The 27490-nt window shown below is 43.6% G+C and overlaps 1 protein-coding gene across 1 annotated transcript in view; it reads right to left on the minus strand.

Annotated features, from left to right (window-relative positions):
• The window catches only part of SLC30A5 (solute carrier family 30 member 5), a 25976-nt gene extending 10249 nt beyond the window's left edge, over nt 1–15727 (minus strand). Inside the window, exons 1-10 of the mRNA XM_065662171.1 lie at nt 15475–15727; nt 15158–15280; nt 12342–12408; nt 10967–11052; nt 9454–9541; nt 7559–7646; nt 2740–2816; nt 1690–1860; nt 775–1063; nt 271–479 (exon numbers count right to left, since the gene is read on the minus strand). Coding sequence (XP_065518243.1) covers nt 271–479; nt 775–1063; nt 1690–1860; nt 2740–2816; nt 7559–7646; nt 9454–9541; nt 10967–11052; nt 12342–12408; nt 15158–15280; nt 15475–15548 — 1272 coding nt within the window. The 5' untranslated portion in view covers nt 15549–15727. The remainder of the gene's footprint in view (nt 1–270; nt 480–774; nt 1064–1689; nt 1861–2739; nt 2817–7558; nt 7647–9453; nt 9542–10966; nt 11053–12341; nt 12409–15157; nt 15281–15474) is intronic.
• Nucleotides 15728–27490: the final 11763 nt, after the last annotated feature.

Below are 27490 nucleotides of genomic sequence, written 5' to 3' on the forward strand. Positions count from 1 at the left end.
TACCACCATACAAGTATTTACTTACTGGTGTAAGAGTTACGCAGAGAACCAGACCCGCAGTGTGACAACAAATCAAAATGACCTTCAACTTACTTAAAGATTATCGTAAGAATATTCTGTTTTAACATTTCATCTGATGAAACTCTTCTATCAAGGGTCACTTTATAGACAATTAATAATGGGAATTAAAGAGTAACTCTTCTTACTGTACAATGCATGTACTACTGTGATTCGGTTTGAAAATCAGAAAACAAAACCCCATGCACTTACCAGGTTTAGGCACAAGAAATAGAAGATCTGCCTAGAGTCATACTCCTCAAGGATTTGTTTCAGTGACTCCTTAATAAACCGAGGTAATGACTGAGAGCTCTGCTGTAATGCATCACCCATGAAGTTATAGAGAGGAGTGCCTTCAGGGGAATAGCCAATAAGGGTACCCTTTTGCCCTTTCCTGGAGGGGGAGGACAGGATATTGGCAGCTGCAAGGAAAGTATTGAAGTTTTTGTTGCTGTTTCTAAGCTTCACAGCTACTTTATAACGTGTTTTACCAGCAATCAAAGCTTACAGGAAATAGGCAAGCAGCAAAGTGACTGTCAACTTCATCTTGAGGTTTATCATTAGATTTCACTGCTATGTAAGATTAGATCATTACTTCCTCAACAGAACAGGCCTATTAGTTCTTCATCCAAACGAATTCTGCACACATTCATTTTCTGACTGGCTCCCCAGTCACATGAAAAACAGATTTATTAAAATATAAGTAGGAATACGTACATAAAATGAAGAAGACAGCACTCACTACCACCCCTCCAGAGAGAACGTGCTCTGTGCTTTCATGGTGTGGTGGCTTGTTCATAGCTCGAAGCTGGTCTGTTATTGGATGTGTCCAAAAATTGCCAAAAAGCAGTGCACTAATGAAAGTAAGAAAGGATCCATATCGAGCACATGTGGAAGCTTCCATCTTGACAGAGCATATGGATTCCACATAGAAATCCAGGATCACAACAAAAAAGATGACTGTTACAAAAGGCATGATGAGAGAAGACCAAGACTCTACTTTACTCTGCAACAAAAAAATACATTTCAAACAGGGTTTTCGTCATTAGATGTGGTTATATGTACATTAACTAGCATTAAATATAGTTCACTTTCATTACAAATGTTTTCAGCAATCCATCACAACATAAATACTTTAATACTTTCAATTTATCATATAAACCCAGAATTCCAAATATAGAGAGACACATATAACTAGTACGCACCACGGTACCTTATTTTAAATACTTCCATGTCCTTACAAGAAATGCTACATGCAACACCATGTTTGCAAGTATGCTCTCCCCTAAGCATGCAGGCATAGCAAACGTATTTAAGTTACAACTACTCCTCAGGAATAAGAAAGCCCTATATTTATACAGTCATCAATACTTGTGCAATGACAGTATATGAATCCAGGATATAGTATCTGAGCGAGAAAGATGAAATAAAGTTATCACAGAAAAAAATAAAATTAAGATTCCACACAGATACACATCAAAAAATAGAGGGAAAATTTCAAACAGAGCTTACTACAAAAATAAAGATGGCAACTTTGGTAATTTTAAAGCTATTTTAAAGGAAAGATTTAAACTGCACTTCACAAGAAGAAGCATTATAAAAAATGATCAATTTTTGTGCTTGCTATCTTACCTCTGTTGTCAGAGAGAGGACAATGACCCAAGGGGACAAAAGAAGGACGGAAACAAGATGAGACAAAGCTTGAAGACGCTTGGCTCCACCTACATCTACAGACAGTTTTCTGGAAGCCATGTGAAAACCAGCCTTACAGCACAATGCCAGTACCAGAAGCAGTACTCCTCCCTGGAAACACAGAGGGATCCTGTCAGCATTTTTTAAGAGCCAAATACCTCCTCCAAAGTGACTGAAAAAAGATTAATATGCTTTCCTTAACTTATCAGTAGAAACCAAAGGCAGGCTATTTACTGTAATTGTTACTCTAGTTAAACAGTAGCACAGCGTATGTGGTTATACCTCAGCTGTACATAGGATATATACTATTATAGGATATAGGATGTATACTATTCACAACAGCCTGGTATGACTTGAAGTTTAAAACTCTCAATCATATTAATCTGTATACAACAGTGATTTGGTGTGAAGAGCACATGAGGAAAAAGAAAAATTACATGAAATGTGGCTTTCCATCTTCCATTATTAAAAAAGTGTTGGAAGCATACATAAACCCCAAAAGTGCCATGTCACCTTAGTCTCTAAGCTTCTCTTAACCTTTTCATTCACTTACCTTTAATTGCACCATACCACATTTCTTCACGATATTTCCTTTCAAAATTGTTCTATAAATGAATCACAAGATACACACACAGCATCTCATCTCCCTTAGGTCACAGTTGCTTTACACACAGTTAACCAGTCTCTCTTCACATTTGATTTATTTTTACGTAAGTACTTTCTCAGCTGCTCCATATATATTTTTTTCCCCTGGTTTAGTCCTCAGCGCAGCCACTTTATCAACAAGACTACGCTAGAGTTTGGCTTGTGGTACTGAAGCTGCTCAGAGTCAATCAGGATGTAAAAATTACAGTGCTAGTTCAGTTCCAACATGGGGTGGGATGATGAACGTTTTGGTTTTGATTTAGGTTTGGATTAGCTCTGAGTTGGTGAAACTGTTACCTACAAAACTTAGATAGCTATTAGCCTACTAAAATACAAGCTATTTACCTTGTGATCTGCAACACCCAGGAAAGCAATTATTGTATACAGAACATGGGTAAGAGCACTGTCATGATGCCCCTCAGCTAAACAAAAGAAAGTTAAGGCAGAATTTCATTTGATGATTTTTTTTCCCTTAATCCAAAGAACAGGTAAAGGTAATAGAAGACCACAGAAAGCAGAAGTAAGCAAATTGAGCTTTAGGGTTTGTCAGATCCTTAAAATTTAGAAAATATTAAAATATTTCCACAGAAAATAAGTAGTTAAATATACGTGTGTGTGTGTGTGTGTGTGTGTGTGTACATTTTAAAACATAAGACCATAGTCACTGCTGAATACTGCACAGCAGTATCATGGTACAAGATTTAAGTTAATTTTGGCAACCAGACTTTGAAAAATATACTCAACAGCATTAAAAATTAGATCAATTTTCATAAAAAGCAGTAAAACAGTGTTGTATCTAAAGTTTCATCATTCCAGTTTCTAAATATTTAAACTTTGAAAAAAAAAAAGAGTAATTGACAAGTACAATCCATCAAATATTAAAATCATAGTAACTTTTGGGAAAATTAGAGGGCACTTTAACAATTAATTTAATTACTGAAAACTCAAGTAATTAATCAATACTATCCCTGAATATACTATTTGCATGTTTAATTCCGTGTTTTCATCCTTTCTTGACTAAGTTTACTGTCACCTTGTTTGTTTTTACTGCCCATTGTTAGATGTACCACTTTCTGCCAGTATGCTTTACCATGCTGAACTTACTTCAGAATTACTTCCAATTTACTCAGTGGCTTTGAAAGCATGTTAGCCAGCTTCCATTTTGCAGCATAATGTCCATTGTTGTTGAAGATATTGCAGGCTACTTCACATCACTTTTCAGCCCAGCAGATGAACTGAGATTACCACATCTGCAAAAGCACAGCCATTCTTTAAGGTACTCTCTGCGATATCTGAGAACTCCTGGCAGACAGGAAAAGTCTGGAGACTGGAAAAAGGGAAACACTGCATGCATTTATAAGAAGGGTAGAAAGAAAGACCCTGGGAACTACCAATCTGTCAGCCTCACCTCTCTGTCTGGAAGACCATGAAACAGATCGTCCTAGAAGCTGTGCTAAGGCACACGGAGGACAGGAAGGTGATTCAAGCACTGCTTCATCAAGGGCAAGTCCTGCCTGACCAACCTAGTGGCCTTCTGTGACAGAGTGACTACATCACTGGAGAAGGGAAGAGCTAGAAACCTCATCTATGTGAACTTCTGCAAGTCTTTTGACCGAGTCCCCCACAACATCCTTCTCCCTGAATTTGAGAGATGGATTTGACTGATGGACTTCAGTGGATAATGAACTAGCTCGATGGCTGCATCCAGAGAGTAGTGGTCAATATCTCAAAGTCTGGATGGAGATCAGTGGAAAGTGGTGTCCCCCAGGGGTCTGTATTGGAACCAGTACTGTTTACTCTCTTCATCAATGACACAGACAGCAGGATTAAGTGCACTCTCAGCAAATCTGAAAACAACATTGAGCTGAATGGCGCAGTCAACATGCCTGAGGAACAGGAGCCATCCAGAGGGACCAGGACAGGCTTGAGGAGAGAACCCATGTGAACCTCAGAAGGTTCACCAAGGCCAAGTGCAAGGTCCTGCACCTGGGTCAGGGCAACCCCTGGTATCAGTACAGGCTGGGGGATAAAGAGATTGACAGCAGTCCTATGGAGAGGGACTTGAGAGTACTGGTGAACGAAAAGCTGAACATGAGCTGGCAGTGTACAATTACAGCCCAGAAAGCTAATAATGACATGGGCTGCATTAAAAGAAGCGTGACCAGCAGGTAGAGGGAGGTGGTCCTGCCCCTCTCCTCTGCTCTTATGAGACCCCAGCTGTAGTATTGTGTCCAGCTCTGGAGTCCTCAGTACAGGAAGGACATGGATCTGTTGGAGTAAGTCCAGAGGAGGGACACAAAAATGACGAGAGGGATGGAGTACCTGTCCATGGGAAGGCCTGAGAGGGTTCAGTATTTTTAGCCTGGAGAAGAGAAGGCTCTGGAGAGGCTTTCCCATAATGAAAGAGGGCTTCTAGGAAAGATGGCGACACTTTTTAGCAGGGCCTGTAGCAGTAAAACAAGGGGTAATGGCTTTAAACTAAAAGAGGGGAGATTCAGACTAGAGATAAGGCGGTAAATGACCCACGCCTGGAAACATTCACGGTCAGGTTGGATGGGACTCTAATCAACCTGATCTAGCTGAAGATGTCCTGCCATACTGCAGGGCGGTTGTATTAAACGACCTTCAAAGCTCCCTTCCAACCCAAACCATTCTGTGATTCTATGTATCTTTCTGGATATATAGAAAAGACTGCCAGCCAGCCTGTCAACCATTTACTGCACACACTTAGGCTACAGTCATTATGTCTAGAGTTTCTAATGAGAAAGGATAAAACTGGTTAAAGCTCTAGAGGGCAGGGGGCCCAAGAATGCTGGCTGTTATTTAAGGATCACATGCTGCAAGCTCAGGAGTGTTGCATCCCGACTAGAAGGAAATGGGGCAAGAAGACCAGGGGCCTCCATGGATGGGTAACAAGCTGCTGAGAAAACTCTGGGGGAAAAAAACTTAAAGAAGGTGAACCAGGGACAGGTGGCCTGGATGGAATACAGGACATTGTCCAGGAAGCTAGGGATCAGGTTGGGAAAGCTAAGGCCTTGTCAAGAGTTGAATCTGGCCTGGATGCCAGGGGTAACAGGAAAGGCTTCTATAGACATGTCGCAAACAGAAGACAGGTAGGGATAATGTGGGCTCTCTCTCTGGAAGGAAACGGGAGAACTGGCTACCCAGGATTTGGAGAAGGCTGAGGATCTCAATGACTTCTTTGCCTCAGTCTTCACTGGCAAATGCTCTGACCATGCTGTCAGTCTTGGAAGGCAGATGCAGGTGCTGGGAGAATGAAGATCCCACTACAGGAGAGGATCAGGTTCAAGATCATCTTAGGAACCTGAATGTGCACAAGTCCACGGGACCTGATGAAATCCATGAGTGGGTCCTGAAGGAGCTGGCGAATGAAGTTGCTAAGCCACTGGCCATCATATTTGAAAAGTCATGGCAGTCAGGTGCAAAAAGGGAAATATAACCCCCATTTTCAAGAAGGGGAAAATGGATGACCCGGGGAATTACAGACCAGTCAGTTTCACCTTTGTGCCTGGCAGGATCATGGAGCAGATCCTCCTAGAAACCATGCTAAGGCACATGAAAAAGAACAAGGCGCTTGGTGACGGCCAGCATGGCTTCACTAAGGGGTAAATCCTGCCTGACCAATTTGGCGGCCTTCTATGATGGGGCTACGGAACTGAGGGACAGGGTAGAGCAGCTGATATCATCTACCTGGACCTGTGCAAAGCGTTCAACACTGTCCTGCATGACATCCTTGTCTCTAAATTGGAGAGACATCAATTTGATAGGTGGACCACTCAGTGGATAAAGAACTGGCTGGATGGCCGCACACAAAGAGTTGTGGTCAATGCCTCAATGTCCAGCTGGAGACCAGTAATGAGTGGTGTCCCTCAGGGGTCGGTGTTGGGACCGGTCTTGTTCAACATCTTTGTCAGTGACATGGACAGTGGGATTGAGTGCACCCTCAGCAAGTCTGCCAATGACACCAAGCTGTGTGGCTCAGCTGACACACTGGAGGGAAGGAATGCCATCCAGAGGGACTCTGACATGCTTGAGAGGTGGGCCAATGCCAGCCTTATGACGTTCATCGCAAAGCGCAAGGTCCTACCTGTGGGTCAGAGCAATCCCAGGCACAGCTACAGGTTGGGCAGAGAAGTGATTCAAAGCAGCCCTGTGGAGAAGGACTTAGGGGTGCTGGTGGATGAAAAGCTGAACATGACCCTGCAATGTGCAGCTGCAGACCAGAAAGCCAACAGTGACATGGGCTGCATCAAAAGGAGTGTGACCAGCAGGTTGAAGGAGGTGATCCTGCCCCTCTCCTCTGCTCTCATGACACCTTCCTTGGGAGTATTGTGCACAGTTCTAGTGTCGTCAACAGGAGGACATGGAGCTGCTGGAACAAGTCGAGAGAAGGGCCATGAGGATGATCAGGGGACTGGAGCACCTCCTGTATGAAGACAGGCTGAGGAAGTTGGGGCTGTTCAGCCTGGAGAAGAGAAGGCTGCGTGGAAACCTCATAGCAGCCTTCCCGTATCTGAAGGGGGCCTAAAAGGGTGCTGGAGAGGGACTCTTCATCAGGGACCGTAGTGACAGAACAAGAGGTAAGGGGTTAAAACTTAAACAGGGGAAGTTCAGGTTAGATATAAGGAAGACATTCTTTACTGTGAGGCTGGCGAAGGCATTGGAATGGCTTGCCCAGAGAAGTGGTAAATGTTGCATCCCGGCTGTGTTCAAGGCCAGGCTGGAGAGAGCCTTGGGCGACATGATCTATTCTGAGGAGTCCCTGCCCATGGCAAGGGGCTGGAACTAGATGATCTTAAGGTCCTTTCCATCCCAAACCATTCTATGATTCTATGATTAACAGAGCTGATGAAAAACGTTTCTGGCAATCCTAAATGGGCTGGTATGTAAAAATGGGCAGGGAGACTTTACAATTTAAAATCTATAGCTGTGTTCTAAGTTATCAAACTAAGCAATGTTATTTATTTGGCTGTAAATACTAATATCTAGAGGTAAAAGAAAGATGTTATGCTAGAACACTATTAGTAAATAAGATTCCTATCAAGAAAAATGCAAGCATATTTAACTCAGTGTATTCAACTTTACGTTCTCTCTGCTCCAGTAATAATAGGCACTTGCTTTTACACATAGCAAGAAAGGATACGATGTTCTGCTATTTTAGCCATGAGGTCATCATTATCAAAAAGCAGTAAGCAGATTACAGCTATGATGAAAAATGCAGCACCTCTTGTCTGTAAAAAAAAATAAAAAAATCAAAATAAACCAAACACAAAAACCAAACAAAGACCACTCAGAATATTTTTATAATGTGCTGTAACAGTTTAAAAAAAACATAAAAAAATCCAGGAAATCAGTTCCTTCCTTCCTCCCCTCTCCCAATCAAGATAAATGTATTTTACTTCTGTAAGAAAACATGAGAAAAAAACCCTGCTACTTAAGCTTGATGATTTAATGTTTTGTAGCTGTGAAGAAGATCTAGTGAACAAACTGTAGGATTTTGTCTTAGGGGAATAAAGGCTAGAGCACTGTACAAAGGCTGTAAGTAAGCAGAGCTGTGCAGCAACTGCTTTTATGGGGAACGGACAGAAGCAAGTATGAAATCTCAGCTTGCAGAGCTTCCAGCAGACTTAAAACACTGCAATTTTGGTAGTCATCATCTTGGCAAGACACTGAGGTCTACACCTAAAAAATAATATTACAATTAATTTTCTGAAGCCAAATATAGCTATCACATTCTTGTTTCAGAAAGTCAGCTGTCTTCTCTTTGCCACAGTTCACTTCATAAAGCTGAAATATTCAGAGGACAGGGTTATCACTACTTTGTTTCTGCTGCCTCACATATGCAGCTTAACTGCCAAGTATGGTCCACTAAGGTACAGATTGACAGAAAAGCTCTCTACACCTTTGGGTGACTGGCTGGAGGTAAGATTTGTCTTCCAGGTTAAGAAATTCATGCTGATCGCTATAGTATCTCAGTTTGAGGGGGGGGCAGGAGTGTCGGAGCAGATGACTGTGCTATTCACTCTTAAGAGCATCCTAAAAGTCATTACAGGACTCCAGCAGCAGTTATGAGACAGAGATTTCAAAATTCCCAGCCTAAGGCAGCACCAAAGCCAGCCTTCCTCTTACACAACAAGTATTCTAGCCTCAGGTATATGATATTGTAAGGCACTTAAACAGGGGAAGTTTAAATTGGATATAAGGAGGAAATTCTTTCCTGTTAGGGTGGTGAGACACTGGAATCAGTTGCAAAGGGAGGTTGTGAGTGCTCCATCCCTGGCAGTGTTCAAGGCCAGGTTGGATGAAGCCTTGTGTGGGATGGTTTAGTGTGAGGTGTCCCTGCCCATGGCAGGGGGGTTGGAACTGGATGATCTTGAGGTCCTTTCCTATGATCCTTCTCCAACTACCACTATTTTTGTGTGAAAGCGGCCAAGATACCTAGGTGCTGGGATAACGTTATTCTATCTTGGGCTGATAAGGCACAGTTAGAGAACACCTTGTGAAATTGTATGTAATGGGACTCAGACAAAGGATGTCAGAAGTACAGACTTCTGATTACATGAAGGACTGTGCCCAAGTATTCAGCATGTACAGGCTCATGCAGACATTAAAATACTTAAGAGAACCTTCTGGCAGAAAAAAACAAAGAATGTGAAAAGCTACTGACACTGAAAGGACAGGCAAGGATATGGAGCCTGTACTGTGGGACTGCAGCACCTAAACAGCAAGACCACTACACACACACGTCCTCTCATCAGTTTGAACCCCAAATCACGTTACAAAGATTGCTGAAGTGCAAAAATAATTCTCCATATTCTTTTCCCCATACAAACAGAGAAACTTCTCAGGCATGTGCTACAGATTACCAACAGCCTCACCCACTGTTTCTCTCTTAATGCTGTTTATTATTTCACCAATTAAACTACACAAAGCACAGTTTCTATGAATACAGATCCCAAACACCATTCCAGATAAATAAGTACCTGAACTTTTAGCATTCAGTATTTCTTAAATTTGATAAAGTACATTTTTAAATACCTTTGCTGGTCCTCCACCTGAGCTTGTGAACAAGACACTAAGGAGTGACAGCACAACCACATCACTGTGCTCGAACAGCAACAATGTCCTATAAAAAAGTGAAATAAACACGTCCAGTCACAAGGAGTTTCCATCACAAGCTTGATATTTATGATTTCAGCTAAAATTCAGTGACAGAGCAGTCAAAGACTTAAGCCTGTGATTTCAACACTAAGTTTAAACAATTCAAAAGGATAAATGCAAGTCTATTTTCCTTCAGCAACAATAGCTCTGGCTGTGGAGAGCTAGACGTATCACAAAACAAGAACTTCCTAACTCAAGGAACAGATCAAAATTATTCATTTATAGGCTGCTTTAAACTGTACTTTCTTCTAATAACACAACAAGATATTAACTTAAGCAAGATGGAATTGTTATTCCTTTACAACACCTCCTCTAAAACAAAGTTTCTGGTTCCCAGAAAAAAGAGGTCTTGTTCTGTTGTATTACATGCTGTTTATTGAGGTGTTGATGATCTAGCAGTTTACGCAACCTCAGAACCTCTTAATTGCTGAAAATAAGAAATTCTAACTTTCACACCACCTCCTTCAGATTGCAAAGGCTGACTAACAAGCTATATTGACAGCTTTCCAGAGTGGAACATGAAAGTAATAATCGCTGTGAAGTTTACCAAGTGTTTCTGTCATTCTCTGCATAAAAATACAGCCTGATAGGGTCCACGTTACTGGTTCTGTTTGGGAAGACTGCCAGCACCCAGAAAGGCACCACAGTATTAAGAAATCCTGTTATTTTCTGGTATGCCTTTTCCTTTGTTGAGGCTAAAACCTCAACTTCCTAAAATGTACAATTTAAGGCTTTACCTGCCTCTCGCTAATGAAAGATGCTTTCTAATACATTAACCTTCAGGTTTGGAATTCTCATGTTATTCTTTAATAGTTACTCAATACTGCTAACAAACAGCACAAGTGATTTTAACAGGAGTATATATACGCACTAATGCTACCCAGTTCCACCACAGCATTGGCACATGACCAGATAAAGAAGTGCCCTGTAACAAATGCAGAAGCTGATTCTAGTCAACTGGTACAGGAATACAAGCTGCTACCACTAGCTGTCAAGCCATGGACTTCAAATAGTTAATTCAACAATTTGGGTTAAATTAATGAGACGATGGGAATTACAAAAACTACATCCAGTGTAACAGCCGGTTCTCTTGTTATATCATTCACATCAGTAGTTCAAGCACTATTAAGAATTTCACTGGCATCCTGTCAATAATGAATAAAGAAAACTGTAAGTTCTACAGAGAATTATACATAGTTTTTCCAAATGAAAGCACAACAGAGTTAACAGGAAAAAGCATAAAGATTTACTTAAAATCTCAAACACTAAAGCAAGAGGCTGGCGTTATGGGCTGATGGACAGAAAATGATAAACAATGCATCAAGACATAGGAAGATCACAAAATTAGCCTAAAAGGAGAAAACATTCTTCATTGTAAATATATAATTACCTCAGTGGTCCACAAAGAGTAAGGCCAAAAAACCACAAGAGCGAAATGATACATCCCACAATAGCATGCTTAAAAATTTTGATCCACTGCAAGAGAAAGGTATTTCATTATAAATTTCTCCACAGTTTCAAAATAAACACCCCATTATTAGTATTTTTTCAGCAGAGTAGCTGTGGAAATAGAGTGTAAAACATATGCTCTGCAAATTCTGCAGAATTTAGAGTATGATTATCTTCTTTCCTACCTTGCCATGCAACTAAAGTTTGTTTGGACATACTACGAACCAGAATTACTTATTTCTTTTTTACCACAGTAGTACATTTTCTAGCATAGTCTGAAGTCTCTTTAACAAAAAGCCTGGAAAAAAGGCTGAAAAAAAATCAAGTTCATTTATCTGTCAAAGATGCTGGTTATTTTGTAAATTATTGTCTATGTATCTGATAAACATGTACTGAACTAGATCAAACATCCAAGACGAAGAGACTAAGACCTTACATCTACAAATATTTAGGCATATATTAAATTCTTCTTTCAGGAAGCATGTGCTAATTCAGCTATTCAATACACTATTAAGTTTAAATGTAAGTTTTTGAATAAAAGTAATTCCTTTTGGAAATACAGGAGACAAGACAAAATGCCTATGGCAAACATCATCATCAAATCCAGGAATAAAAATGTTAGCAACAGTGAAACTATAAAGGGACAGATTTTTCTGAACACAAATCAAAGATGCAGTTTATACCTGTCTAATCATGAAAGCACCTGACATTTGGCAGTCCTTCAGATTCCTTCTACTTAGCATGTACCCCGATAACACTGTGCACAGATCAGGTTTTGTCCACACATAAACCAAAGAGGAGTGTGAGGCAGACGAAGAAAAATTGTTTCTTACAAAACAGCAGGTTCCAACCTCCCCTGCTGTAGCTTCTCAGGATACTAGGAACTGAGCACAGATCTGAAGAGCAGTTAGACTAGCCCCTCATCACAATGCACCACGCAGAAAGTACTCTTTTGGCATAGGGAACATGACTGGAGCACTCTGACATTCTGGCAGTCCAGAAACTGTCCTGCTAAACTGTCAAAGTCAGTGAAGTAGACTAAGCTCTTTTTGAAAATCCAGTCCTCAAAACAGATGCTTGCATGGAGCCAAGGACCAATCTTTAAACAACACTCTCAAAAGGAGCTGACAAAAGCTAAAATACTGACTTGCAAAATTTTATTGTGCACTAGGCACGAAGTTATTTACACCCCTTCTGGAAATTGCAACCGTATCTTCCAAGTGGAGTAATCTTTGTTCCACTTTCACTTTTGGCAAGAGCCAAGTTGTCAAGAATATCTACAGAGATGTGAATCTCTATTACATAGACCAACTCACCTGGCGCTTGGTTACCACTTTTCCAGAAGAGAATGGTTTTTGAAACAAAACCATAAAAAATGCAGACCTGTTAAAAGGAGAAGATTTTCTCTATCAGTATATTAGCTCACAGTTTTTTATTCAAAGCAGTTCAAAACAACCAGGCCTCTCACATCAGGCTCAGTTTACAAAACATCTTCCTCTACACTTTTCATGAGCAGGCCACACTGACTACAGTCACTGCTTTTATTTTCCCTGCTGCATTACATGTGTCAAATACCAGTACAAATGTGACGCCAAGTGAGCTTCAGTTCTGGTAAACTTTAAAGGCAAGTTCTTTAGTGAATGGCTAATGAGAAGTCTACCTATGCTTTACAGATCTGCTGATCTCAGAAGTTTTGAGGAGAAATAATGCTATGTTTTTTTATTAGCAAGATACACACACCCATTTATATGGAATGTGAACACACAGTCTTGTTGAAAATGGAAGAAACAGCATATGTGTTCCTCAAACAGGATCAAGAGTGAAGAGGAAAGACTATGATGCTTGGGAATATGCAGGCAAAGGGAGCATGAAAGCAAGAAGGCCAGAAATGTAAATAAATTTGAAATAAAAGATAAAACTGAAGTTCCAAATGTTTCAACCCTCATAAGTTTATTACAAAAATGCTCTTCCATATCTTATCAGTTAATCATGAAGCAGGACTGCATCTGCAAAGGTTGTTTCTGTATATTGGCTATCAGCTTCTACACTGTAGCTCTTTACCAGGGGAAAAAGAGCAGTTGGAAGCTCAAAAAAACTACAGGAATACAAATTACAAGGAAGAAAACGTGTCTTCACCCTTGAGAAAATTTGGACATGCCCAAGCCTCCTATAATCAGCACTGTCATAATGTGATCGATTTCGTAGTAGCAAAACCACTGAAGTTTCTTGAGGGTACTGAGGAATTACAGAGATTTCTGGATAAACCAGGAAAAGGGCAATCACCAAGTGTATGAAAATTAACAAAACCAAGTACCAGATTTTGTACCTGGGGTGGGGTAATCCTGGTTAATACTGTATTAATTGCAGGCCAAGAGGCTGGTGAGCAGTCTCATTGAAGAAGATCACAGAATCACAGAACTGTTGGGAATGGAAAGTACCCCTGAAATCATGCAGCCGAACCCCCATGCCAAGGCAGGGCCACCTAAAGCAGGTTACACAGGAACACATCCAGGTGGGTTTTGAATGTCTCCAGAGAGGGAGACTCCACAACCTCCCTGGGCAGCCTATTCCAGTGCTCTGCCACCCTCAATGTAAAGAAGTTCTTCCTTGTGTTGAGGTGAAACTTCTTGTGGTTTAGTTTATGGCCACTGCTCCTTGTCCTTTCACTGGGCACCACTGAAAACAGCCTGGCACCACCCTCCTGATACCCACCTTTGAGTATCTATATGCATTAACAAGATCCCCTCTGAGCTAAACAGGCCCAGCTCCTGCAGTCTCTCCTCATAAGGGAGATGCTCCAGAGCCTTGATCACCCCTGTGGCCCTTCGCCGGACTCTCTCCAGCAGCTCCTTGTCTGTTTTGTACTGAGGAGCCCAGAACTGGACACGGGACTCCAGATGTGGCCTCACTAGGGTCGAACAGAGGGGGAGGGTCACCTCCTTCAACCTGCTGGCCACACTCCTCCCCATGCACCCCACTGTTACACTTGGCCCTCCTGGCGGCAGGGGCACACTGGCGGCTCACAGTCAACTTGTCATGCACCAACACTCCCAGGTCCGTCTCAGCTGAACTGCTCTACAGCAGGTTAGCACCCATCTGTCCTGGTCCTTGGGGTTCTTCCTCCCCAGGTGCAGTGCCCTACACTTGCCCTTGTTGAACCTCATTAAGTTTCTCCCTGCTCAATCCTCTAGCCCATCGAGGTCCTGCTGAACGGCAGCACAGCCTCCAGGTGTATCAGCCACTGTTCCCAGCTTCATATCATCAGCAAACCAAATCTGGAGATCTGGGTTGATGGCAAGTTGAATGTGAGTCAACAGTGTGCCCTGGAAGCCAAAAGGACCAACCATGGCCTCGGGTGCATCAAGAACATCATAGCAAGGAGGTCAAGGGTAGTGATTATTCCACTTTAGACTGCACTGGCGTGGCCCCACATTGAGTACTGTGTGTGGTGCTAGGTGCCTCGATATAAGAAGGCCATCATGCTATTACAGAGTGTCTGGAGGAGGACAACTAAGATGTTGAAAGACCTTGAGGGAAAGACTTACAAAGAAGTAAGTCACCTGGTTTGCTAGTTTAGCAAAGACAAGGCTCATGGGGGGCCCTTACCACAGCCTACAACTGCTTCAAGGGGGGCAGCAGAGGAGGTGGTGCTGTTCTCCTCTCTATGGTGACTAGCGATGGAACATAAGGAGATGGAACTGAAACTGTTTCAGTGGAAGTTCAGGTTAGACATTAGGAAAAGGCTCTTCACTGAGTGGGTGGCTGGTCACTGGAACACGCTCCCAGGGAACTGATCACAGCACCAAGCCTGTCAGAGTTCAGGGAACATGTGGACAATGCTCTTAGTCATATGGATTAGTTTTAGGATAGTCCTGTGAGGAGCAGGTGGTTTTACTGATGTTCTTTATGGGTTGCTTTAAGCTGGATATGATTATGAAATTACGGTGAGCAGAGATACTAAGGAAAACCATTGATATGAACAGAGTATTTCCTGGATCCACTGCCATGCCTTCTCCTTTATTACTCTGTAACAACATAATTCAGGGTATAAGCCTGATGGTGACGAAGAACGCCGTGAACAAGGCATGCTGTTAGGGCAGTGGACAAGGCTTCACCCCCTGCCCCCACTCACCCCAGCTGCACTATAAAGATAAACTGCACGAGGTGCACCGCTTTCAGGAGATCGTAAGATTCAAACAGACCCACGGCTTTCAAACACTTGGTGAAGCACAGCAGCGCGATGTACCGGCTCAGCCTGCAAGAGGAGAGAAGGCAGCTAGGCCCCGCCGCCGTGCACTCGCCGCCGCTCCGGGCCCGGGCCCCGCGGCTGGGCAGCAGCAGGCCGCCGGCTACGCGAGGCGGAAGGGCGCGCCCGCTGCTGCCCAGAGAGACGCTGGGCGACTGGCAGCCCCCTCGCCGCTACCCCCCACCCGCCCCCGCCGCCATTACCGGGCGCCGGGCGCATCCACAGGCCCCAACACGCCGCCGCCGGCCAAGGCCTGCCCGCTGTACTTGTCCTCCATGGCGGGGCGGGCGGCGGGCGCGGGCACTCCTGCGCGGGAGGGGTGCGAGCGCTCAGGCGCCGCTCACCCTCCGCGGCCGCCGCTTCCGCACGGAACCGCGGTAGGCCAGCGGACCGCGCGAACTACGGCCACAGGGCAGGGAGCGGAGACGGGAAATCGTTTCCGGGGCACGGGAAGCGGGGAGAGCCTTTCCCTTCCCCCGTTGCCCTCTTCCCTCCGTTCCCCCCTTCTTCTCGTTCCCCCCTTTGCTTCTGCCTCTTCCCCCCTTGTGCCCGTCCCCCTGTACCCTGAGAACGGGGCTGTATGATACCGTCTGGTGTGAGCAGTATAGTGCAGCCGCTCTAACTAACGAAATGATGTACACCAGTAACCCGTTTTCACGGGACGCTTTTCTGTCAGGGAATAGCAGGAATTGGCTGCAGTGAATTATGTCACCCCTTCCCTTCCGTCTGAAGCAGTTGGTCAGTATGTACAGCCTTGCAATTTGTTTCATTAAAAGGGAAAGTGAATTGTAGAATTGCCTTTTCTTTTTATGCAAGCCTGTCTATTTTGTATTCTGTAGAAAGCCTTACTGTCCCGACCACCGTCGGGATCAAGCAGCAGGAGAGGATCTTCCTGCTCATGGCTCTGAGCTAGTAAGTGCTTCCACCAAAAATACATTCAGTTTTTCACTTTTTTGTCAGCACCATTCCTGCGTGTCATTCACCAAGTATCTCTTCTCTCCCTTGAACTTCGCCAGTCTGGTGTGGTCCTAGTTTCCTAGATGAATTTCTATTTACGCAGCTTGCTGGGATCGTATTTTTTGTTTAACACCTATCAAGTGAAATGGAGTCCACCCCCAGCAGCCTGGTGATTCTGTCAGTGAGCCAGGAACCTTGGCACGTGTGCCTTGTGGGTTGCAGAAGCACTATCATTGCTTTTTGAATAACCCATTATTGGTTCTCGCACCTGTGGCAGTGCTTATAGTCATCCTCCTTCCTTTGATGGCACCCTTGTCCACTCTTTGACAGGGCCTCAACATCACCATGCTTCTACCCAAGTCTGATCCTGCTCGCAAAGCCAATGTGTGTCTGTTTCTTCATGCATGCACTAGGTTGCTCAGGGTTTTGTGGTAACAGTCACAAATCTGGGAAGTCCTCCACAATGATGAGTTTTGGTGTTTATCATTGAAATGCCTGACACCCAGTTGGTGTCACCTCACCTCCAGCATGCCCTTAGGGTCTCTGCACAGGGATTACTTCATTCACAGATGAAGTGGAGCAACGTGTTGGGTGACACACCAAGTGTGTAGCAAGCAGTTTGCAGAGATGCTACAGAGGAGCACAGGGGACTAATATGTGCAGCTCAAACTTATGGGACAATTGAGGCAGGATGTTGCAGTTGTTTGTATGGTGAGCTAGCAGCTTTCTTCCTGGTTCGAGGACATACCAACACATAGTTTTGGTCCTTACATAAGCACTGAAGCAGATCAAAGAAATCAGAAATCAATGTGAGGGGAGGCGGTGTGGAGGAGGAATGGCAGAGGGAAAGGGGTATAGATAAGCGTCTCAGAGGGGAGAGACTGCAGAGATGAGAAGGAGGAGGATATAAATATTGCTTTGCCCATTTCAAGACCGATTCTGTGTCAAGTGAATCTGAGCAATGGCCAGCTGCATTCTTTTTAATTTCTCTGGAGTAATGAACTTGGGTAACTTTAAATTTAGGGATGGGAACCTAGAGGAGTATGGCTGCTAGCAAAAAAAAATTTCAGAATCTCACAGGTCAAAAATCAAAGTGGTGTGGGTTTTTTTTTTTGTGTGTGTGTGTTTTTTTATTATTTTATTTTATTTTATTTTATTTGCAGACTTGCAAATTGTTCCCATTGCAGGTGGAGTCCTCTTGCATGGCAAACATAAGACATGAAACATGCTGGCTCTGCTATTTCAGCCGCCTTGTGAAGACCCAATAAACCTTTAATCCACAGGTCCAAAAGCCTTCATTTCACAGCTTGAAGTTCCCTGAAGCCCACAGATCAACCAGAAGGTGACAATAATATTAGAAGTGAGAGAAATAAATAAATAAATATAATAATAAGAAAAAATTTAGTTACATGCCATATGCGGTGTGTCCGGGAGATGGAGATGTTGGCAAACAGCAGAAACGAGAGCACTGCGAACTAGAGACAGGAGCGAGTGGGCTGCCGGGGAGCCGAGTAGGGAGGCCGTGTGCAATGGGAGCGGACTAAGGGTAAGAGTCAACCCCCTGGGTCAGAGCCGTGCACAGAGGGAAAAAGGGAAAGGCTAGAGAGAAGCAGAGGAGGGATTTCTGGGGCCAAAACTGGGAGAAACACGACAAAATAGAGGTGTGAGTTAATTGACAAGGTTGCACAGACCAGGGGATGCAGGCATGGATCCTGACCACTTGTTAAGCCACAATGGCTGTCCTGTCTCACCTGTACATACAGAAGCATACCTAGGATATGAGCTTACATGTATAGATCTGCCTGTGGTCATACTGGAAATCTACCCCTGGCTTGTTAGTCTTGTGCAGTGAGTGGTGGTTTTGTTTGGCCAAGAGGTGTCTTGGTGTCAGCGTTTGAACTCTATTATGTGTGAAAACATAAGGTGTCTCCACTAGTTGTGAAAATACACATTACTGGACCCTGCCAGGGGTCAGTGTGAGAGTGATTAGAAGTGGATATTCATATATTAAAGTGGAGGACCACTGGGGGTGTTATCTGGGGGCAGGTAACTGAAAAACAATTGCAGAAGAAAAAACACCTCGTGAAACTGGTTAGGATTGTTCAAGGGAATGGTGAAAACAAACGACTGTTAACTATAGCAAAGCTGGAGTCTGCAAGGACAGCTGAAGGAGAGAGAAACTAAAGTCTCAGAAAGAGCAGACCCAAACCCATAGACTTTCTGATTAAAGAAACACCATATATAAAAAGGATATGGGGCTCATGGATAAGGTTTGAAAAGCCTTTTATTCAAAGCCTGCAAAATACACAGAAATGGTGAGAAAATTAAGATGTAAAATCAGGTATAAACATTTATTGTGGAATAATAAACCTGATTGTTTCTGCAACCTAGTGAGACCCAGGGAAACTTGGAAGAGAAAGGCTGAGAGAAATTTGGGAGGATAATTGTTTTCATTTTTTCCACTAAATGAGAACTTCGGGGAGTTGAAGCAAAAAAGCAAAACAAAAAACAAACACCTGTGCCACTTTCTAAGTGACATGTTTCTTTTTGCTGGTTCAAGATTACACTTAACTATGGTAGATTAAAAAAAACCCAAAAAACCAAAAACCAATCCCCAAAATACCCTCTCCCTAAAAGCAGAAAAATTTGTGCTTAAATTTGTGCGCAGTGAAGAGCTGCAGTAATTTCAAGATTGGACTTTTGGTCTGTCAAAAGAGATTAAGCATTTTCCTTCCGGGTGGAAGGAAATTATGTGTGTGTGCTACCACACTGGACTCAAAGTGCTTATCTGGAGACCACTCTGGACTCGGGTCTGAGCGGGAGACCACTCTGGACTCGGGTCTGAGGGGGAGCACACTCAGAACAGTGCCAGATGTCCTGGTGGGGGAGCTCTGGCAGAGCTGTGGTGCCGATGGGCATTTATTCCACGTTGTTCTTTTATTAAGAGTTTTGTTTAGAAAATATCTTAATAGCTTTGTATTCATTGAGTAATGGTGACACAAATACTGTTCCGGGAAAAGCTCACTGGGATTAACTAAATAATTGGAGTGGCAGAACAAGTCTTCTCTTTCTGATTTGGCATCAGAGGACAATGACTTTGCTGGGACTTGGCTTCTGCATTTCTTCCTTCTGATTCTAATGCTAGCTTTGCTCTTTCATTTTTCAGCTAGCAGAGAACAACTGAGCAAAGAGCATCATGGGGAAGTGCACAAACATCAGTGTTTCACAGATTTCAGTTCAGTCATGACTGACCCACAGTAATTTGCAGAAATTTGTCAGGGCTGGTGTCTGAGGATGCGTGGAAAGGAGAGCAGCTGTCTCTGAAATAACAGCATGACTTAGATTGCTGTGAATCTCCATCTCTTCTTGTGCTGCTGTTGTATATTCATGCACATCACTATGTAAACGAGTGGAATTACAGTGGAAAAAAAAGCTTCTGTTGTAGTTAATTTTTATAAGATAAATGACATAGCAAGAAAGCTTTATTTTGACCTAAAAAGGGACATTTTTCTGTTACAAAGCTGCAGTATTAACTATGGAGCAGGCATGATAAGGGAGAAAAGAACTGACAGAAAATCAGAAAAGCGCCTGAAAATCAGGGTCACTTTAGAGGCTTTACTGATTTCCTGTAATGTGATATAAGCCATCTATTGTGTTTTGCTGGGAAATTTGTAGCTGAGGTCAATGTAGCAGAAAACAAAAGTTGAGAAAACATGCACAGGGTGCCTATGCTGGAATGAGTGCTGTGTTTCTTATTGAACTGGTCACAGAGGATGGTGCCTGTTCAAATTTACATAAAACAAATGGTAGAGTGTCTGCTAGACTATATTCTAACATGTGTGTTGCTTCCTGTCAGCTTAATTTTGCATTATCAGAAAGCTTTTGTTTAGCTATAAGCAGCTTTTGTTACTCAGACTCGTTAACACAGGTCCCTGGCAATTGCTTTCCCTTCTCTCCCCACTGTGGGCTGTCAGCAACGAGCAGTGGTGCTCGCTGCAGCACCTTTGCCATCTTTCTGTTGCGGTTTTAGCTATGCCATGCTCAGCACAGATGGATGGGGCCACTGGTGGGGATGTGGCCAGCTCTGGCGCTTCTGGTCTAGGGAACAGTCAACCTCTTCTATCTAGCTCCGCACTCGGGTGCATGTCCCTGCTGAGAATTAGTCTGCAGTCTGATCTGGGTTTTCCCCAAGAAAACCAAGAGACCCCAGAGATTGGTTCTCCATGCCATGTCCCCACCTCTGGGTTTGGCCCTTTGCTGGTGGAGGTGCATGCAGAGAGGTAACCATCTCCCAGGGTCGTGCGTGTGGTTTGCTAAAGACTTTAGTGGAGGGAACACATACAGCAAGGGCCAGCAAAGTGAGGTGGCTTCCCAGATAGCCAGTTGTGCACTGAACCTCGGTCCTAGACCAGTGATTTAGCTGCAAGGTCAATACCTCATTCATTATGACTTACCTAATAATAAAGCTGAAATAAACACTAGAAATTGTCTCAGAGAATTTTTTGCAACTTCCCTGTCAGGATTAATTAGGTGCTATGAGCAGAGCACCTGAAACATTAGAAATGATTCACTGCTTTCCTTCCTAAGGATGTAAATTAACACATGTTCTGTTTTGCTGACAGTGAATTTTGCTTGAGGAAACTCAGAAAGCTTGGCTAAGTGTGAGTAGACAGATGCATGATGCTAGCTTTCCATCTGAAAACAGCAACTTCAGTTAGCTCTTACTTTGTATTGTCTTCCCTCCCCTGTGACAGTCCTGACTAACAAGGAACACACGCTGCTCAGAAGCTGAAGCATGCAAACCTCTTTCAACAGCATTTTGCCTCAGATTTCCCCCTTCCCCAGCATAGCTGAAGGCAGCAATTACAGAATCACAGTCATGTGAACATTAGCAATAAAAACATTGTTCTCTTCAACCTCCTGGATAATATGGAGATAAAAGCATTAATGGTCGGTTTACACCAGCCCACCTACGTTTTCTAGCACTAGTAAAAATTAAAGAGAGCTGGTAATGTGGCAGGGGAGATGATGGAGACATGGTGAATTCAAGGCAATAGATGGTATAAATGCTGTTAACTGCTTCTCTACCCTCCTGCCTCCCCTCAGATAATGCCCAGGGGCTTGAAAAAAAAAAAAAAAAAGCCCCATGGCATGTGTTAAAAAAGTATAATGAAATATGCTTTAAAACCCCTACATCTGGGCAATGTTCTGGTAGGCTGTGCCTCACTGTATATGGCTTTGTGCTGTTGTAAGCTATGTACAGCTCATAAGTATGTGCTTGGACCTCCTGGCTGTGGAGGACTGCAAATATATGGCATGGATGGAGGGCAAGCCCAGCCTTGGGAACAAACCTGGCCCAATTAATAACTCATAGTACTCACAGGCATATTCAGAAAGCTCTCAGTGCTGACAGAGATAAATAGAAGCTGTAGGAAAGTGATAGAAAGCAGAGTTCAGACTACTCTCTGTGGGTGATATTCCTCTTCATGTTTTATTTCCAGTTATTTTAAAATTAAGCCATAAATTGAAGGCAGAATTCACATTACACATTCATCTTCTCTCCTGCAGATCCCTGGAGGACAGCTGGTCTACTTTATCAGGATGCAGAGCGGAGGGTTTCTGACCATTGTTGAGGTCTTGTGTCTGTGTATATGTATTGCTTGGATAGGCAGGTGTTTTCTTTTATGTTGTCCTGGGATATATCATGCTTTTTTCCCATATTGTTACTTGTTAACATCCATACTGGTATCCCTCAGGTCTTGTTTTGGTCAGATGTGATATAGGACCCGGTCCCTGGAGAACCAGGCCTTATCCTGGGGATACTTTTTTGCCCCTATTGGAACATAGGGTTAAAATGCAAGTGTTATTTGGATTTAAAAAATATCATTATGAAAGCAGGTAAGCTGAGGAGAAGCGGGAAGAAAAATGAAAAAGAGGCACTATGAACAAAGGAATATTTTTATTGCCAAAACCATAGCTATTAATAACAAGTAGATTGTCTAGAATGACTTTCTAACCACTGAATCATTCACTAAACCTGAATGAAACTTTTGGTGCTATTGAGGCATTTAGGATGGTCTTAATCTATGTGGATTCTCTGTTGTCTGGTAGGTGGGTCAAACTCATATTGATGACTCTTCCCTAGTGGGACACCAGTGTAGGTCTCCCTTCTTCACCTGGCTGCATATTTTCACAAACCTCTGGGAACTGAATGTTCCTAAGGCCTCTACTGCTCCATCAATAGCTAAGGCTGGCCAGCAAGTAAAAGTGTCTTCGGAGGAGATGAAAGCAAAGCCCCTGAAATTACCTGTAGGCAATGCCTAGGAAAGCAGGCTGGTAGAAAAGCACACATCCGGCAGCAGTGAACCTCGCTAGGAGATTAAGTGGTGAACATGCCTGGGCACTGGACTGAAGTTGTGGAATGGTTTGTTTGGTTTCTGGCACATGTGGCTGGGCTGTCTTGTGGTGTGGGCTTGGTTCTTGCCCCAGGGAAACTCATCATCATGACTGCTCGAAGATAGTATACCCTGTGAGAGCTTGTGGGCTGGAGGCAATGTGCTATGGTGGGTGGCTGGCTGGCCTCCCAAGAAGGGAGGTTTGTGGAGTTGCTGGGAGCCAAATGAAATAGCTTGTCCTTGTGTTGTGGAAGGAAGGGAGCCTGAGGGGTAAGTCCTATAAGTTCTTGTTGGAGAAGCAACGGAAATGGAAACCAAAGCTAAAAATGCAGTAGGGGGGATTGCAAAGAAAGGATCAGTTGGATTAAGATGGAGGTGGTCTGATGAACTTCTTGCTTCTTTTTCTTTTGTAATCTGGTCCTGCCTACAGCTCTGAGCTCATGTTTTTGTACTCCTCAGCTTGCTCCATCTGCTTCCACTTGCTCTTTGGCAAGTCTGAGTGTTTTTGTGGCTGGGCTACAGAGTACCAAGCTCTTTGGCAGAGCTGGTGGCTGGGATCAAGGCTTGTGTTGCATTGCGTGGCTTGGCAGGCCCTGCTTCCTCTCACTGCAGACCCTTTTGGCTTTTGCCACCCAGGCTTGTTCTTTCCTGACTGAGTGTAGCCTTCCTCCACCGATCTAATGGTGCAGCGTTACTCTCCCAGCAGCGAGAATTATCCCTTGTAAGCAGTACTAGCTTCCCTCTCAAACGGAACAAGAAGAGCCTGTGGTGCAGAGGCTACAAACATGTTCCTTCTTACCTGACAAGCAAAAACCCTCTTCTAACACAGCTTCCTTGCCTTTTTTGGGGGTCTAAAGCACTGCAACTGTATTTCACACAGATCTCTAAGGTTCTCTGTTCCAGGCAGTAAAAAATAGCAAGAAATGACATGGTCAGCAAGACAATACCCCAGATAACTGTGGAAACATGTTTAATCTTATGTTGCTGTGAGCCTATTGTTTGTTTCTTTATGCCAGTAGTCAGAACATTTATCATGGCTGCTCTGAATTATCTCAACATGTCATGGTGTCATGCAGGGCAAGAGTCTCCCTTTGAAGTGGCCTTTCTTTCAGTAGCTGGAGTTAGCAAAGGAGAAAGGATTTAGTCAAGGTTATTGGAACAGCCTGAGATTGCTGAGCTCACTCGTAGCCATTGCTCCTGCATGAATGGTTGTTTTGTTTGCACTAGGAGAGCAGCAGACGATGGGTAGCCCTGTAGGATCATGGGTGATGAAGGGCAAGATCTGACACTGGCATCCACGAGTGCACATCCACTGAAACCAGCGGAGTGGCCTATTGTGCCAAGTCTAACTGTATAGACAGATGGGGTGTGGAAGAAGGAGATTACCAGAATTCAGGAGAAAGCACTTGTCTAAGTAGTTACTTCATACTGGAGATGATCAAGCTGCTTTCTGTCTCCTGATAAACAATTACTGGGGCTATGAGCTGAGCGAGATGTCATGTCTGAGTCCTTATAGTGCAGCCGATTACCAAGGCTCATTTTTGTCCTGTCTGGAGCAGCTGGAAGCACTTGAAATGTGCCATGACATGGAGAGCTTGAGACTTACAGCCTTGGGGCAGGCTGGAGGGGTGGTGCTAGCTCTGTTGCACTCAGAGCTGGTCAGACACCAAGAAGCTCAGCCTGGGCCTGGTGTGCTGAGGGGCTCAGCCAGAGCGAGTGCATGCTACATGCATGTAGTATTACTAGTCAGCTCAGCATCAGGCTAATGTGGCCACACGATTCCAAGATGGGCAAAGCAAGCTGGTTCCTTCCTTTGATCTGCCCCATAGACGTGTCTAATGTGTCTGGTGTGGTGCTGGTGCAAAACTGGCTTCAGCCTGGCAGCTGCTGCGGGTTCCCTCATGCAGGTTGGGATGTCAGAGGAGTGATGTACCCTCACTGAGGTGGTATATTGACCCTATAACCTCTGGAGATGCAGCTCTGGAGAACCCTGAAGCTGCAGAGGGGATGGAGGAAGGAGGGACGGCAGGGCTTACATCTGAGCTGCCAGGAGAGAGAGATTTTGGCTCTGCTGGCAGCCACATTGCACAAGAGGATCTGTGAAGAAGCCTAGGGATTTAATGGGGACAACTGATGCATCTTGCAGCTTGATATCTTCTGCAGCACCAACAGAGCAATACCTGTATGTGTTCCTGTTAGGAAGTTTGGTGTCAGTACCAATAATATCCAAGACCCATCCTTTTTGCCCCTTTTCTCCACAAAAAAGGGCTGTTTTAGCCATATGGAAGGCATCTCTGTGTGCTTGCACCTATCACATGGACCTATTGGCTGATTTCAGCTAGAGATGCAGAATCATTCATTACAAATAAATTTCATGAAAAGGACAGCCTGGATAAAGAGCAGAGATGCCCTGGAGGGCTCCTTTGAGGGGCTGGCACCAGTCTGTGTTCACCCTTTATTGAACCCCGTAGAAAGTCTACACAGGAAAGGGATATTTAGATGTTCCTCATTAAAGAAGGCTTCACCCAAAGTTTGTTCTTGATTAGAAAGCCTAAGCCTGAGAGGCAGTGTCAGGAAACCAGGCTCCAGCAGCTCAGTGGCTTCTGGTGCTACTTCTTCCCTCACTCTCTTTAATGGATGTGCGCACCTGAGGGCGGGTTTGGCTGGGGGCACACAGGCATCCTGGCACTCAAGGAGCTGAACTACATGGAGAAGCTCACCTCATTTACAGCATGCTGCTGTACTGGGGGCATGCTGTGAGCTGAGCTTTGTGGGAGAGGAGAACTGTGAGTGAACCAGGGAATGGAGCAGGTTTTGATGCTGAAATCGTGGAAGAGGCAACTCCATCCTACACACTTGTTTTCTTCTCCAGGAGCACTCCTATAAAGTGTAGTTCACTGAAGGGCACTGTCCCATTTACCTAAATGTTTTGACACTGTTAGTTATCATCTGGTTTTATTGGTACTCTGGGGTTTTGTTGGTTCAGAGACCAAGCCCGCAGGGCATATGACAAGTGGTATGAGCTAGAAAGACAAGGAGCCTCATACTGCAAGGAGTCACTTTTCTTTACTGTAAACATGTAGAAATTCTTTGCGAACAACACAATATGGGAAAAGCAAACTTTGATGAAAACTAGATCAAAGAATGACTGAGCCAGTACAGTTCATATGAAAATAAAAAACAATACTCAAACTAACAAAAAGCCAGGCGCTTTCTTGGCTGTCTTGCAAGAAGTTGAAGCATTTTAATTGTGAATGCCATTACATCTTGTGTTTTTCTTGAGGTTTGCAAAATCACAGCTAGCCCTTTTGTTCTCCTTTTTGCATCTCTACACTTCTTATTTTTAGACATTACCACGGAAGAACCCATGTGTTATGATAAAGATTGGTGTTACTATATTTCTGGCCAGCTTCAAATGAGGAATCTTCAGAATCTTTCCTGGAAGAAAAGTCATGTGATGTCATTTTTCTAAATCAGGTAGTTTTGGACTCTGGAAAGCTATGCCTCAGGCTACTGGTTGCTCTGCAAATAAACGCCTATAACTCCGTACACGAATATTGAGTTGCCTGTTTTGCTGAACCCTGCATTGTACATGTAACTATTTAACAGGGACAAAATTCACAGAACCAGCTTCCCATTTATGTTACAGTTTCATTGCCGCCTTGCCAGTACTGTTGAATACTGATGCTCACATATGTGCATATACACATCTGCACCGACAACTACACATAAACGTATGCACGTGCTTATCCTAAAGTGCATACACATTACATCTGTATCTGGACACATTTTAAACAAGTGAATCAAGACAGCACATACGAAACTTTTGTTTTATGTGTGATGAGGCCCTCAGTGACATGGTTTAGTAGTGGATTTGGCAGTCCTGGGGTAAAGGCTAGACTTGATGATCTTAAAGGTCTTTTCCAACTGAGCTGATTCTATGATTCTATGACAGTAGTGTTCTCCTCTTGACACCAGTGGAAGATTGGTCATGTGAAAGGTCGTGGGTCATCCCCTTTTGGCGTATCTGTACTGCTAATACCAACACCCCATCTAAATCCTGATCATGTGGAGATCAATGGCAGTTCTCTCATTGATTCCAGAGCAATGAGGAGTTGGCCCAAAATTTCAATTGGCATTACCTTCTTAATGGATTTGTCTATTAAATTTAAATTGCCAGAGACTATAAGATAAACACTGGGAGTAAAAAAATGTAATAAAATGGTTTAATTTATTTCTGGGTCTATCAAACATTTGTGATGATCGTGTTTTTATGTCCTTAGTTTTCATTTTGAAATAAACAATAACACTGTGATGGGAGATCTCCTAATTTCCTGTTAATAGAGTTTAAATTGAAAAGCATTTTTCAATGGGAAAGCTGCCCATTTAAATTATGGATGGAAATTTTGTTCCATTTTTAAGCTCTTTTCTTCTGGCTGGAGATCCTTGAGTCATAAGGCTTTTATAGGTTCTTTAACAATACATAACAACAGCAGAATTGACACTTCCATAAAGATGTTGAAGGCGTATTATGGTTATAAAAGAGAAGGGCAAAATCAACGAATTACGAGAGAGTCCTATTTACCTGCAGCCCCTCCCCAGCCCTGAAACCTGCATCTCTCCTCCCGTGGTGGTGACTTGCCTGTGTCACCCCAAGACCAGACAAACAGAGGACTACTTGAAGTGAGAACCCCAGGAGAGCTGTGACCCTCAGTGAAGGGAGAACAGGAATGTCCCCATGGCCCTGACCTCTTATCAGACCTGCAGGAGCCACGGTCCCACGTAATTTAGAGCAGAGGGAAGGCAAAACTTGTGGACCAGGATATAACTCATTTCCAGTTTCCTGATGCTCTGAGGTGGCCTGGGC

The sequence above is a fragment of the Lathamus discolor genome, chromosome Z, assembly GCF_037157495.1.
Source record: "Lathamus discolor isolate bLatDis1 chromosome Z, bLatDis1.hap1, whole genome shotgun sequence".
Classification (NCBI taxonomy): domain Eukaryota; kingdom Metazoa; phylum Chordata; class Aves; order Psittaciformes; family Psittacidae; genus Lathamus; species Lathamus discolor.